This window comes from Pithys albifrons, chromosome 5, assembly GCF_047495875.1.
Source record: "Pithys albifrons albifrons isolate INPA30051 chromosome 5, PitAlb_v1, whole genome shotgun sequence".
Taxonomy (NCBI): Eukaryota; Metazoa; Chordata; class Aves; order Passeriformes; family Thamnophilidae; genus Pithys; species Pithys albifrons.
Window position 1 is genome coordinate 2,521,955 of NC_092462.1, and position 14,852 is coordinate 2,536,806.

At 53.6% G+C, this 14,852-nt stretch overlaps 1 protein-coding gene and 1 long non-coding RNA gene across 2 annotated transcripts; one reads left to right on the forward strand and one right to left on the reverse strand.

Annotated features, from left to right (window-relative positions):
* The first annotated feature begins 156 nt into the window (after positions 1 to 156).
* On the forward strand, positions 157 to 11,998 carry LOC139672038 (uncharacterized). The gene is made up of 3 exons (XR_011697847.1): positions 157 to 246; positions 10,980 to 11,402; positions 11,936 to 11,998. It is a non-coding gene; the product is annotated as an uncharacterized lncRNA (long non-coding RNA).
* PARM1 (prostate androgen-regulated mucin-like protein 1) lies at positions 3,909 to 14,349 on the reverse strand. The gene is made up of 4 exons (XM_071555438.1): positions 14,243 to 14,349; positions 6,606 to 7,262; positions 5,812 to 5,890; positions 3,909 to 5,255 (listed from the first exon to the last, which is right to left on the reverse strand). Exons 1-4 carry the CDS (start codon positions 14,292 to 14,294, stop codon positions 5,171 to 5,173), a joined length of 873 nt encoding a protein of 290 aa, XP_071411539.1. The 5' UTR covers positions 14,295 to 14,349; the 3' UTR covers positions 3,909 to 5,170.
* Between the last annotated feature and the right edge of the window lie 503 nt (positions 14,350 to 14,852).

A 14,852-nucleotide genomic window follows, 5' to 3' on the forward strand; every position in this document is an offset into this window, starting at 1 on the left:
GTGCTCTCCTTACACACACACTCCCTGGAAATTCCCAGCTGAGTTTAAACCATGATTCAGTGCTGAAAAATGGTTGGATGTGTGAGGCCTGAAACGCTGGTAGGAAAATCAGTGGGTTTAGCACCTCCTGTGTTTCCCTGTTTCTGTGGTAGGAGCAAGACTCCTGCTGCTTTGGAGCACCCTCTGAATGGCTCTGCTGGCACCTGGTGACTCCACCACCTTCCTGGGATGGAGACCTGCTACCAGGTAAGCCCAGAGTGCTGGTGGGGCTCCTACCAGCCTGTAGGAGTTGTCATTCCAGAAAACTCTGTGGCCAAGTAGCTTTTGAGTGTGTTGCTAATGGTAAAACTGTGCTGGGCAAGTCCACAGCCAAGCAAGTTTGATGTTATGTTGGAAGCTAATTTTATCCCAGCTGGAAATATTCCTGTTTGGGTTCCAGCCACAAGAGGAGGCTGAAAGAAAACATAAAGTCAAGTTGAGCTTTGGAAAAGCAGCTGCCTCCACAGCTGGGCTTTGGTATTGGGAAAGAAAGTGGTTCTTGGGGGTGGGATCCAGGTGATTTTGACCTTTTGCTCTCCTGTTTTTGGTGTTTGCCTCTGGAAAGTGCAGGAGGGAACCTGATGCCACCAGCCTTACCACTGTTCTGTCTTGGCACTGAGCCCTTCACTGCCTCTGCCAGGGAATAAATGGCACAGCAGAAAAAGGAATGGCATTTTGAGGGGATAAAGATAAATGGAGCTGGTACAGGCAAGGAGCTGCCTCATGGGAAGGAAGGTGCCCCAGGGAGCTTTGCTGCCCTGTCCCACGGAGATGGGATGGGAAAGATGCTCAGATCACAGTGCTGTGATGATCCCAGGATGGAGACAGCTTGGATCAGAGTGGTGTGATGATCCCAGCATGGAGGCAGCTTGGATCAGGGTGGTGTGATAATCCCAGGATGGAGGCAGCTTGGATCAGAGTGGTGTGATGATCCCAGGATGGAGACAACTCGGATCAGAGTGGTGTGATGATCCCAGGATGGAGACAGCTTGGATCAGAGTGGTGTGATGATCCCAGGATGGAGGCAGCTTGGATCAGAGTGGTGTGATGATCCCAGGATGGAGGCAGCTTGGCCAGAGAGGTGTGATGATGCCAGGATGGAGGCAGCTTGGATCAGAGTGGTGTGATGATCCCAGCATGGAGACAGCTTGGATCAGAGTGGTGTGATGATCCCAGTATGGAGACAGCTTGGATCAGAGTGGTGTGATGATCCCAGGATGGAGGCAGCTTGGCCAGAGTGGTGTGATGATCCCAGGATGGAGGCAGCTTGGATCAGACTGGTGTGATGATCCCAGCATGAAGGCAGCTTGGATCAGAGTGGTGTGATGATCCCAGGGTGAAGGCAGCTTGGATCAGAGTGGTGTGATGATCCCAGGATGGAGACAGCTTGGATCAGAGTGGTGTGATGATCCCAGGATGGAGACAGCTTGGATCAGAGTGGTGTGATGATCCCAGGATGGAGGCAGCTTGGATCAGAGTGGTGTGATGATCCCAGCGTGAAGGCAGCTTGGATCAGAGTGGTGTGATGATCCCAGGGTGAAGGCAGCTTGGATCAGAGTGGTGTGATGATCCCAGGATGGAGACAGCTTGGATCAGAGTGGTGTGATGATCCCAGGATGGAGGCAGCTTGGATCAGAGTGGTGTGATGATCCCAGGATGGAGGCAGCTTGGATCAGAGTGGTGTGATGATCCCAGGATGGAGACAGCTTGGCCAGAGCTTCCCAGCTGGCTCTGGGAGCTGTTGGGAAGCTCCCACTCTGCCTGCCACCTGGAATCCAGCCTGCCTCACCAGGCTAGGGCAGAATCAGGAGCACATGGGATCATCACTGCCCTGTGGGAAAAATGGGATGTTCCAGCAGGCACAAGGGCCACAGCACACACAAGGTCACGGAGCTTTTAATAAAGCCAGGGCCTGCTGGAGTATGTGAAACTTGGGAGAGGGATTCATGAAGGCAGTGAGGGGAGCAATCCAGGATCGGGGGGCTCAACTGAACCCTCCATCCCATGGGAATGTGGCAGGAAGATGGCTCAGGAACTCTGTGAAAGCAGATCCCCAGTTCTGGTCTGGTTTCATGACTCAGGTGTGGTTTTGTGTTGCTCCAACAGCATCATTTGGGGAGGAATTAGGGGTGTTTGACATGAAACCTCCAGAACAGCCATCCCCTCCTGTGGCTTTCCCAGTGCCCAGGCTGATGTCTTGCCCCTGCCCTGCTGCAGAGAAACCATCTGTTTTTAAATTTCCAAGTGGAAGGAACGCAGTTAGGGAAAGGCTGGTCATGTGGTGCTATTTATATCTCAGAGGGGCAGACGAGCATCTGTGTCTGCAGCTCCAAGCTCAGCCCAGGGGTGTGCCGGGACCTCCGTGCTGCAAACAGGGCAGTTCCCTGGTTTCTGCTCCTTGATGGTCCCACCAGGAGTTGGGTCTGTGAAACCTGAGCCTATTCCTGTATCTAATGAGCATTTCTTGCTCCTGGGGGCTGCAACCAGGGGTGTCCTTGCTGACAACTCAATCCTGACTCCAGCAATTCCACCAAGAGTCTGAGGAGATGACTCTGGGAAGCATGTGGATGATATATGGGAATATTCACAAATGAGCAAAACAAGGGCATAATTAGGGAGGCCAGAGGGAGTCTGGAAGCAGTGATAAAGCAGCCTGCAGCTCTCTGGTGAGGAGGGCAAGGCAGGAGACCTGGAGAGGGATCACGTCATCTGCGGCGCTGCTGCCAGACTCGGGGAATGGGATGTTCTGCACCCAGCTATGTGAACTATTTTTTTCCTATATAAATAAAATATCTCTGGGATGAAACAGTGCCAAAGATGGGGGGAGTTGAGAGGAGGTGGAATTGAGCCAAAGTTGAGGGGGCCTTTGGGAAAAACGGGGGTTTGCTATTTTTGTAAATAAAACAAGCCAGTGGCAGAGTGAGCAGCATTATTTTTAAAAAGAGAAGGAAAAATGCCTTTTTTATGGTTGTTTTTTCCCCTTCTTCCCCAGAAACCCCTGGGTGAGCTGGAGGTCTGAGGTGGGAATGTGAGAGGGCTGTTTGCAGCCATGGCCTGGAACACAGGCATCCTCCCTCTGAGGGCATCATCCCCCAAAATAAAGTGCTTTTTCCACTTGGCAGAGACATCTGTTACTCTTTAGGCTGTCCCGTGCCTTGGCCCGTGCTGGCAAACAGTCCTGCAGATGTAAACACGTTTTCCATGTCCACATTATCCATGTCACAGGGCAGCTGCATTGTGGATAAAGGCACTGGGGATGGTTTCTGGTCCCAGGCACTTGGGGGAGGCAAAGGAAACTATTTTCACCCCAGGACATCCCCAAAAATATGTACAGCCCCTTCCTTGCACTGTAGGCAAGAGAGTCATTCTTTTCTACCATCCAGGCACAGGGTTGATCAGGAAAGCTGACACCCCATGTCTGTTCTCTTTCAGGAAAAAGGAATTTATTCCCTTGGGGGTTATATATTTTTAAGTGAAGGTGGTGGCTTTGCCTCTCCTTTTATTCCTTCATGTATTTTAACAGTAGCATTTGAGCAAAGTGAGTGATTTTTTTAATACTTTGGACTTGACTTTTTTTTTTAATTTTAGCTGTTTGCTGTTGCTGGACAATAATGAGCTGTAGATCAGGAGCAAGGGAGAACCTTTTCTGTGTGGTTTTGGGAAGGCAATTGCAGCACCACGACACCCAAGAGCAGAAGGGTGGTGGTTTTTTGACTCAGTTTGTGTTTTTTTTTAACCAAGGTGGCCTCATTCATTGCTTTCCTTCTTGGGTGCCCAAAAAGTGAAAGGGGATTTTGTTCATCCTGAGCATCCTCAGAGCCTGCACTGCCCTGTGTATGCTCCCAACTCCAAGTTTTCCAGGCTGGAAGGTGCAACAACCACTCACAGGTTTATTTCCTGTTTCTCCCAAGCTGGAACTAGAGAGGTTGAGGAACACTCAGTATTCACAGTAGAGGTGAAAGGACAAGCCAGTGAATAGGCTAAAAAAGGCTCAGAAGGAAAAGGAAAATGCTTGATAATTGCACTTCCCTTTGGGAAGCGGAGCTGGAAGAGCTGCCCTCCTTTCTCCTGACCCTTCCAGGTGGCTGTTGTGGTGCCAGACACATTCCAGTCTCTGGATGGAAATCAGGAGATGATGCATCTGCTGCAGGAAGCACTCATGGGAACGCCCCAAGCTTTGATGTTTCCTGGGATGCCCCATTTAGGAGGCAGGGCCAACAGCAGAGCCTGTTCCCCAACCTGTGCTGGGACATCCCAAAAGTTTGCAGGGTCATTTAGTGCTGGTTTATTTATTAAGGTCACACATGAGGGCTTTGCTTTCCACTGCCAGGGAATTTAGCCAGAGGGAGAAGTGGTGAAGCATCCCCTTCCCAAACCAGCCCTGCCATCAGCCACCCACCATCCTCACACACTGAAAGCTGAACACAAACTGGGGATTGAAGGAACACTCTGCTCTAGTTTAGCAGCCAGGTTTTTTAGGGATTAAAAACAAAGCTGTGGAGCAAGCAGCCACAGGTGTGAAATGGGTGGGCAGTGCACCTTTTTGGGGGCTCCCAGGCTGTGTTTGGGGCAAAAAAAACCCAAATAAAGTAGTAAAAAAGGAAATTAGGAGCTTCTGCAGAGAAGCACCTGCAGGAAAAGCAAGGAAGGGAGGAGTCACTGAGCAGCCCTGTAACTGCTCATGGTGAGACAGGGCAAAGGATTTCACAGCAGGGCAACACAGGGAAGTGATTTTGGGCAAAGGGACAAGTGAAAGCACAGGAGAGCCCTGCACACTGCTGGCTCAGCAGCCCCCCATGCCCCCCCAAATCACAGAGCAGCAGCATTTCAAAGGATGCCACGGCACTGGCTGCACCTCCATCCTCTCCTTTGGCCTCCCCACCCCTTCCCCTGAGGAATTTGGGTTCCCTTGCCTACAACAAGTGGCTGACATGCCCCAGGACTATAGGCCAAAATTCAGGTTTATTGTTGGCACTGCACACCCGCCCTGCAGTTCCTGCCATCCACCAGACACACCGGAATCCTGCCCAGGGCAGGGGCTCCCTGCTCGGCATCTCCTCGCCAGCGGATGCTCTGCTGCAGAAAAGCTTATAAATTAAGGATTGATGGGGTTGGCTTTGCTTCATCCCTGCTAGGAGTCATCGTAGAGAGGGTTGTTGTAGTTGCCCCAGGAGCCATAGTCATGGTCATCCAAAAGCCTTCCATAGGAGGAGTGCCTGCCAGGAAAAGCAAACCAGTTGATTTGGGGATTTATTAGTTATTCTACCATGAGGTGGAGAAATATTCGTGCAAGGGGTCAAGCTTTGGGATATTTTAAGAGGAGGCAGCAGGACAGAAGATAAGGCCAGGCTGGATTTTGCCCCTGTTGAACCAGACTAGACAGGGCAGGGAATTAAAACAAGACCTTTGCTCTTCTCAGCTGTCAGCAAAGCCTCATTAGGGATGCTCAGCACTGGGCTGTGCTGCTGTTTATTGTCCCAGTCACAGCCAGACCCACAGCAGCAGCTTTCCCAAGGGATAATTACTGGTTATGGCTATGCTGAGCAGTGGCTCTGGCATTTGAGCAAGGCTCTTGTAAAACGAGGAATTAAAACTCTGCTTTTCAGTATAAAAGTGGTTGGAAATGCAGCTGTGCCAGGACCAGAGTCTACACCCCCTCCCCAGGGCTTGGGAGCAGCATCTCCTCAGGGCTTTGCCCTTGAGCATCAGCTTTGTGATGGTGAGAGGGGCTGAAGCCTCAGGGAGAAGGGGCCACCCCAAAAACAGCCTTACCTGATCTTGAGGTAAGCTGCTGCCCCGAAAACCAGCACCACCACCACGATGACAGTCACGGTTATGGCCACGATGCTCCCTGGGGATGAGCCATCAGAAAGTTGGGCAGAGTTCAGCCCCCCAAATCCCAGCTCTGTAGCACTCACCCCACACCCCAGCTGCTCCCAATGCACCCACACCAGCTGTCTCTGCTGGGGGAATATCCCCTCCCTGCTTCCCAAAGAGGATGCAGGACATGCCTGTGTTGTTGCAATGATCCCATTCCCATAAAGTCAGGCGGACTGGGGATAAAGCACAGCTGGGCTTTGCTTGGGGGGGTATGGACTCACTCCTTGAAGCTCCTCCCAGCACCAGGCAGCCAAGGCTGGAAAATACTCCACATCCCTCTCTTTTCTGGCCTCCTGGAGCACTTTTAAGCTACCTGAGCTCACAGAAGGGGACAGGGCAAGGCCAGGACCAATTTAGTGAGGTGTCCAGGAGGGAGGAGAAAAGCCTACACCACCCTAACTCAGGCTGCACCCACCATCCAGCCACTTGTTTCCTCTCATCCTTAAGTGCTCCAAGTCAAATTTGCAAACCTAAGGATTTTATTCCTGTCTCCAGGCAACCAAGATTTGTTGCCTACACCTCCCAGTGGAGCAGATGCCACAGGCCCCTCCAGGAATGTTGCTGAGTGATGCTCCCAGGAGGCTGACCACCCCTTCCCTTCCAGCCTGGGGACTCTGCCCCTCCTGTGTGAGCTCCCCAAGGTTGACACCATGTCTGGGGATGCCTGTGAGGAGCGTGGAGCTCACCTGCACTCAAGGCACGTGGCACCTCCTCCATGGTGACTCCGGTGGTTTTGTCGGAGGCCGCGGCCTCGGCTGTGCTGGGGCTCATCACAGTCACTGCAGGGGGTGTTGGCTCCATGGCCAGGCTCGATGCCATGGCCAGTGTCCCCAGGGAGGGGACATCCTTGCTCAGCAGTGGTGGTTGGGTGGTGCCAGGGCTCGCCAGGACAGGCGTTGGGGACAGGACTGAGTCCGGATCATCGGTGGGAATGGAAGTGGAGGGTGATGCTGATGCAGCTGTGCCCGTGGGGCCAGGGGAAGCTGCCCCCAAATCTGTGGTGCTTCTTGCCAAGCCAGCAGGGTTTGCTGTCCGAGGAGCTGGGGCTGTCTCCAAGGTCGGTGGCACCGAGCTGGGGTTGGAGGTCTCTGTTACGGCGATGGTGGCAGAGACAGGAGCAGGTGACAGCTCTGCCACAGGGGTGGCATTGTGGCCATCCTCTTCCAAAGGCCCAGAGGACACCCCATCTCCAGAAGGTGCTGTGGGCACGGGCAGGGAGGGCTGGCCAGGAGCTGGTGTGGGGACATCCACATCCCTGGAGTCTGGTGGCACTGGGATCCCCTGCCAGAGCAAGGGGGGGCTGATGGGCTTGAGGGGAGATTCTGGGGAGTCATCACCCAGTCCTAGGAGGGAGACAAAGGAAGGTTAAAAACAGGAAAATCCCTGGGGTCACCTGGGGTGTGAGGAAGCACCGAAGGTTTGGGGAATTAAGCCATAAATAAGTTCATTTTTAAAACACTGAGAAGCATCTAAAATAAGAGATGGAAAACACAGTTGTGTACCACGAGGTGAGGTTTAAACCAGACCCATTTCCCTGGCATAAATCAACCCCATTTCCCCCCCAAGTCTGGAATCTCCCCATCCTCAAACATCCTCTCCATCTTCCCAGCATCTCCCCCCAGCAGCAGGGGAGGAAGCTCCTCCTCACAGTGCAGCTGGGAATGATAACACAAGATGCCTCTTTCTCCTCTCCCCACATTTCCTTGTGCATTCATTCGTTTGTCTCCATTTCTTAGCATGAAGATGAGTCATTTTCTCCTCTGGCCCCACCAGCTGACTGCTGGGGCTTTTTTCTCCCCCTTTCTAGGCCTGAGCTCAGCACTGGTCCAGCACTGGCAGCTGGATCCCTCAGTATGGTTGGGATGAGGGAAGAGGGTGCCAACACTACGTGACATTGGGAGGCACTTTTGTTCCATCTATTCATTTATTTACACCCCCCCAGAGCATCCCAAACCCAGCACTGGGAAGAGCAAGGACTCACTCCAGCTGCAATGAACTAATTATATGAGTGTGGAGGACAAAAACATCCAGTGCCTTTGTGTAGGAATGGTGGGATGTGGCACTGGTGAGCAGGGACTCAGGAATCCAGCCAAAATTTTTTTTATTGCTAGTGTGGATACCAAGTGAAGGACCCCATTTCCCAAGGAAAAGGGTCTTGGAGGTGGGACTGATGCCATGGCTGCTCCTCTCTCCCAGGGACAGGCACTTGGAGATGTCTGAGCTTTCACCTTCCTCAGGCTGAGGACACAAGGATAATAAACCTTTAGGATAAGAGAGGAGATGGATGACAGGCTGGAATCTGGTTACTGAATAAGCCAGCTCTGTGGCTTCCAGACCACCACAGCAGCAGGATCAAGGTTCAGCATCCATCTGTATTCCAATACTCCTTGCTCCAACATACCTGGACATTCCAGATTTCTTCAACAGGTACCAGGCAGCCTCTGCAGCCCAACATGCCCATCAGGATCCCCCCAGGGCTGGGAGCAGTTTGAAAGTTTGGCACCTCTGTAAATATAGATGCTCCCAGGCTCTCAGGGACAACCTTCCATCTCCAGGCAAAGCCACCCTGATGTCCCAAACTGCTTGGGGTCAGCAGAGCTCCCATGATCTGCTTGAGCTTTGGAGGGAGCTGGGAAAGCTGGCAGTGCTGCTAGCCTGGATGAGTCAGGAAGTTTCTGATAATATCTGAGGGGTGTAAATTCAGAGGGTGAGCCAGAAGTGGATGCAGGAACAATCCTTGGCTGCTGGCTGAGTGCTCCTGGCCAAGAAGGTCACAAGTCCCAGGGACACTTCCCAGGAGAGAGCACGAGCAGAGGCAGCAAGTGCTCAGCCCAGGCCTGGTTCTCCCTGGCTCTCCCTACTGGCATTCCCTGCCTGTGCCAGCACTGCTATCCTCCTCTTCCTCCTCCAAGCCTTCAGCTCCCCAGCCTTGGTGTCCAGCTCTCACCTACAGCACGTGATCCCAGGAAATCCCAGCCATGCTCCTTGAGGAGGCAAGGCAGGCTGCTTCTGGATGGAGTCAGGATGAAAAGACTAAAAGGACCTGGTTGAGGGTGCCCTTGGGATGCTCCACGTGTCCCCCATGTCACTGCACCCAGCTCAGGGACAACCTGTCCCACAGATGGGTGCTGACTGTCCCCAAGGTCAGGAGAACACCCAGCATGTTTGCAAGTCCTTTCTTCTACCAACACATCTGAAAGGGGAAATCAAAGGGGAAAGAAAAGCCAAGGGAGGTGTTGCTTGTTTCCCCCAACACCTGGTCTGGAGGAGCTGCTGCTGGGAGCAGGAGCAGAGCAGTGCACTGCAATAAGGGGCAAAATAAACAATGGCAAAACTCCTTTTAGGACCACATCCAAAGGCTGAAAAAACTCGAGCAGGGGCTGTCAGAGGGATTGAGGGATGTGAGCTCCCAAAGGATGCCGAGCATAGCTCAGCCCTGAGGAATTTGCCATCTAATTCACTTAAGGCAGTTGACCACCCTGCTGGAATCCAGCAGAGCCCAGGCAGGGGACTGCAGGACAAGGGAACCACCTGGGAAAGCAGCAGGGCCACACTTAAGAGCTCCACAGGAGCTTTGGAAAGTCCTTTTTCTCAATTTTCTTCACTAGTGATACTGAAAACAGGCAAGGAAAGAACAACCCGAAGCCCAATAATTCAAATATTCTGCTTTTGGGGAATATTAACCCGAATGACCTGTCAACCTAAGGAAGGAGCCATCCCTATAATGGATTATTTCCCTCTCCATGCTGCTCTCCTGGCTTCTGGGAGCCACACAAAGGGGCAGATCTGGCCCTTGCAGGAGCTGAGCACTTCTTGTGCTCAGTTTGGGAAGGAGCTGCCTGACCTGGGCTGGCAGCCTCTCCAGCAATGCATTTCCCAGGCACTCCAAAAGCCATTGCAGCAAATCCTGAATTGCTCTGCCAGCTGAAAAGCAGCATAAAAGCCACTGGAGAACATCTCCAGCCTGAGTGAATGACATCAGATGGAGCAGGCACGCTGGAGCAAACAAACAGCCACTGATAAGGCAGAGATGGAGCTTTTAACAAGCTTCCCTTCAGAATTTATCATATTTGGCATCACCACCAGAAGATCCACAGGGTCTAACCCACACCCCTGCTCTCAGCCCAAATTAACCAAGGCACCCAAAGCCCAGCTGCACTCAGGGGTGCTCCTCCAGCAGCCAGGGCCACAGGGATAATGAAAGTTTCCATAACATGAATATTATTCATTCCTCCTGCCAGCAGTGTATCCTGACTGTACTTAAACAAGGAATCCAGCCACCTGTTCTGAAGGAGAAAGAAAACAACAGGATCAAAACAAGCCACTGGAACATGGAGATCTGCTGAGCACCCACATCATACAGTGCCTGTGCACTGTGCCCAGCTGCTGTTTTTGGGGCAAACACTAAAAAATCCCACGTAACCAGGACCATACCTAAGCACCAGACTTAATCTTTAAAGCAAAAGTCTACAGTAATCTCACTTTTTAAACACAACACCTATCCAGAGTAAGCCAAAAAGGACCTCACCAAGCACTGATGACAGAACCCTGGTCCTGCAGTGTGTGTTGGTTTATAACCAGGTTAAGTGATGCAGAGCAATAAAACAATCTATATTTAAATATAAGGATTTCCTGTTCATGACCTCACTGGCTTGGCTTTGGTTTCTGTGGCTCAGGAGCCCCACACCTTGTGTTGGTTTCTTTGCAGTTCCCTTCCCCTTTGTTTGTGCTCAGTTACAACTTTCATTGTGGCTTTTAGCTGGAAAACTGGTACCATCTGGCTGTGGATGGCAAAAACTCTCCTTATGGTGGCTGGAACTAAACAAAACCCATTTTTGCTTTGAGTTCAACTAGTTTTTCCAGCTGCTCAGCCCTGCACTGCCCCACCTTCCCTGTCACCACACAGTTTGGGATTTGGTGATGGTCACTTCTCTCCTTGCTGGTTGGATGCCCATCTGCAGTACACAGAGGTCTGACTGATCTCTGTGCTGACATGGGGGAAGGAACACAGAGGATGTGGTGGTTGTTTGGGCTCTTAATTCGTGTCTCTCTTTCTCTAGGGCACTCCTGTGGAGCTCTGCCTCGTTATCCCCCCAAAATACAGATGATGGGGAGGTCTGGGAGCAGCTCTGCAGGCTCTAAGCTCTGTCTCACCCCCGCCAAGCTTTCCATGCCATTGCAGAGGGAACACTCAGCTGGATTGGTAATGGCAAATGGTAACTCCTGAGGGTATCTGGTTTGCTGTTGGTCTTCAATTAGTGAACCAGAGCCAATGTGGAGGCTGCTGAGGTCTGAAGCAAAGCTCCGGTGTGCTGGTGGCTCATAATGTGGGCAGCAGGACCCCTGGGGGATGTGCTGCTCCCTGGCTTCCTACTCCATCACCTCTGTTTTCAGTGCCAGGTTCTGTTGGTGACGGTATAAAACCTGTTCTGAGAGGAGGAAGAAGCCAAAGGGAGAAAACCAGGGGCCAGAAACACCAACAGGTAAAAGGCAAAGCTATTCCCTGACCGTGCAAAGAAGCCAAGGCCGTCAGATCAAATAAATCTGCAGTTGCTCTGATTTACTGGCGAGCCGAGCCGGCTTCCTGCATGATTAGTTTTATTCTGCTGCATGGTCGTTAAGTGGTTTAGGCCTAATTGCTCTGAAGCTTTCTGTAGCTAAGAGAAACAGCTACACAACAGAAATAAATCCATGTGCTGCATCCCTGTGTCCCTCACCATCCCAAGGCTCTGTCCCAAACATGCAGCTGGCCAGGGCACCCCAGGGATGTCCCACCTCGTGGATGGGGTTGCTGCTGAGCCACCCCACCACCGTCCCCTTCCCTGGATGGACCAGCATCTCTTGGAGATGCATGGCCTGGCTTTTCCAAAATCTGCATGGCTAAATAAAGGTGGGGATTTGGGGAATCTGGCAGTCTGCTCTTCCCAGATGAAAATAACTTTTAAAGCCTGCATGCTGTGTGGTCCCTGTGACCATCTCCTTCCTTGCCTGGAGTGGGTGTCCCTGTTCTCCTCAGGTACCACCTGCCTGATGATCCCAACCTGGAGGTGAGTACTGTTGGTGGCATAACAAACCCACCCTCCACACAAAGAAAATGTGGTGTTTCCCCCCAAGAACAAAGTGTTCCTTAACTATTCAACTCCTGAAGCCCTTAATCCTGAAGCTGCAATGGAATTATAGCAGAAAAGAGGGTGAAGAGGAGTCTTTAGATGGCTGGGGGGATGGCAGATGGACCTGCCTGCCTGGGACACCTGACAATACTTTTTCCCAGCAGATATCTTAGATATGACTCTGGAGCCAGCCAGGAGTGTTGCAAGCAGCAGCTCTGCCCAAGTGACAACGTAACAGCTCCTTAATTTTCCTGGCTAGCTGCTAATTACTGCCTCTGGATGCAGCTTTCAAAGTGCAACAGTCCCATTCCAGCCCTTCCCAGAAGGAGAAGCAGCTGGGCTAGGTGGAGGAATTTTGGAGCATCCTCTGGTATTGGAGGCTGATTGCTCCTTTGGGTTGGGAGAGGGGATAAATAACTACCCATTTCTCCTGTCCCTCACTGGGGAGCAGAGCCAGGAATGCTCAAAACTTTGCCTCCTCCATTGGCAGCCTAAAACAGCCCGTGAGGCTCCAAGATCCCCAAAAGCAGCCTGTCCACTCCAGGTTTCCACAAAAAAGGGCTCAGAAAATCTTTAAAGCCAAGAGCTGCCTCTTGCAGGTGCTTTAAAATGTCTCAGCTGTGGCACAGGGTAAATTGCTGAAGGGGAAAGCAGGCTCAGGGCTGGGCATCATGTCAGGAAAGCCAAGCAGGTTTGAATTTACATCCAGAGTAAGGAATAATAACAGGATAACAAACTTCCTTGTGCGAGACGCTGTTATTTCATTACGTGGCCAGGCAAAGCCCAGACTAATTTTCCTCCTGCCCTGTGACGTCCTTGCTGTCACTAAGTCCTGAAGAATGAGCTCGAAGCATATTTAAATCGTGGTTTGTGCTTCCTCCCAAGTGATAGATATATATACATTTAAGAATTATTTCTCTGGGGACAAAATAGTCGTAGGAAGCATCTGAAAGATGCCCTGGGGGTGTTTGGGAGCAGCCCGAGAGCCATGGGGACCACAGCCCAGGGAAATCTTTCCTGGCTTTCCTGCCAAGCCTCGCTGGCGTTGGTGCTTAAGAGAGGGATGGTCGTGGGAACAGCTTTGGGTTTGGCCCGGGCGCTGGGAAAAACCCGCCTCCTAACCCCAAAGGTTGACTCCCAGCAGAGGCTGGCTGCTTTTGGGGCAAATTCGGGACAGGCAGGAGCCCGTGAAGGAGGAGAGCAGCATCTCCAGCATCCCCGTGGAGCAAAATGTTCAGCCCCATCCCTCCCAGAGGGGGTGGAAAGCACAGAAAGAGGAGCTTGTTAGCAAATTCCCTCTTTACTGAGAGATGGATTCATGCGGCTCTCCCTCCCCTCACACCACTGGGGTCACTTATCAGCGGAAGGTTTTCCAGAGAGGTGGTTTGGGGTCCTGCAGCCACGACCTCCTCCCCAGCTGCTGTTTTGGGCTGCCTCATCCCCCCGCTCTGCTCTGCCGGCAGCGATTTGATAATGACAGCTTTGCCCGATGGATTTCTCCTCGCCAGCGTCCCCGGTTATGCAAGTGTGTTTTCCATGTTTCTGAGCGAGCAGCTCCTCGTGTTGTTTATTAAAAACGCAGCCTGGCTGCCTGGAGGGGTGACCTGCGCTCGCTGTCGCATCGCTGGGGACAGAACTGTCTCCTCTCTCCGTCTCGGGGGGAAGGATGTCAAACTGCGTGTTTCTGTGGAATGGGGAGGCTGGGGCTGCCGGGAGGAGCTGCCTGGAGCTGGTGGGGGAAATATCGGGTTCTGGGGGTGCAGGAGCCTCCGCTCAAGGCCAGGGAGAGACATGAAAGCTCCTTCAGAGCAGTGACCGTGCTGAGAAGGGACGTGCGGGGCTGGGGGTGAGCTCAGCCCGGGCAGGTGGACACCCCGTGAGGAGATGCTGGTGGTCCCCCGAAGTTGTCCTCTTTCAGAGCAGCCGGGAAACCGGCTGCGGACCCCCCTGCGGGGCAGGGGATGAGGAAAAGAGGGGTGAAACACCTCTTGCCCAACCCCACCGGGGCCACTGGGGCATCCCTGTGGGACGTGAGTGGGACCACTGGTAGTGTGTTGCTCTGCGGAGCACCCTGCTGGGAAGGAGCCGGGCTGTCCCCGCCAAAGGGGGACTGCCTTTCCCCCGTCCCCACCGCATCGCCCCCATCCCGGCACCGGGGGCTCCCCGGTGTGTCCCCCCCGTGTCCCCATCCCCGTGCGGCGGCGGGCGCTTACCTGCCGGGAGGAGGAGGAGGGCGAGGAGGAGGAGGCGGCAGCAGCAGCCCATGGTGCCGGCGGCGCTGGCAGCCGCGGCGGGAGGGACGCACCGACCGGTCCCGCCACTGCCCCCGCCCCGGTCCGGCCCCCGCCGCCGCCGCCACCGCCCCCCGCCCGTGCCCGGCCCACAGCGGCACCTGCCGGCCCCGGGCACCGCGGCGGGGCTGCGGGACTCGCACCGGTGGGGCGTGCGGGGCACCGGCAGGGGGATGCGGGGCAACGGGAGGGGGATGCGGGGCACCGGGAAGGGGGATTTGGGACACCGAGAGGGGGATGCGGGGCAACGGGAGGGGTATGCGGGGCACCAAGAGGAGGATGCGGGGCACCAGGAGAAGGATGCGGAGCACCGAGAGGGGCACCGGGAGGGGAGTGCGGGGCACTGGCGGGTTGTGCGGGGCAGCGAGAGGGAGATGCGGGACAGAGGGCAAGGGGATGCGGGTCACAGAGAGAGGAATGCGGGGCACCAGGAGAAGGATGAGGGGCACCGAGAGGGGGATGCGGGGCAGCGGGAAGCGGAATGCGGGGCACCGGGAAGGGGATGCGGGGCAGCGAGAGACGGATGCAGGGC

Coding starts and splice junctions, on each gene's coding strand:
- PARM1 (XM_071555438.1), bottom strand. CDS start 14,294: ATGGGCTGCTGCTGCCGCCTCCTCCTCCTCGCCCTCCTCCTCCTCCCG. Junction 7,263..14,242: donor CCTCCTCCTCCTCCCGGCAG/GTAAGCGCCCGC, acceptor TCTCCCTCCTAG/GACTGGGTGATGACTCCCCA. Junction 5,891..6,605: donor GCCACGTGCCTTGAGTGCAG/GTGAGCTCCACG, acceptor GCTCATCCCCAG/GGAGCATCGTGGCCATAACC.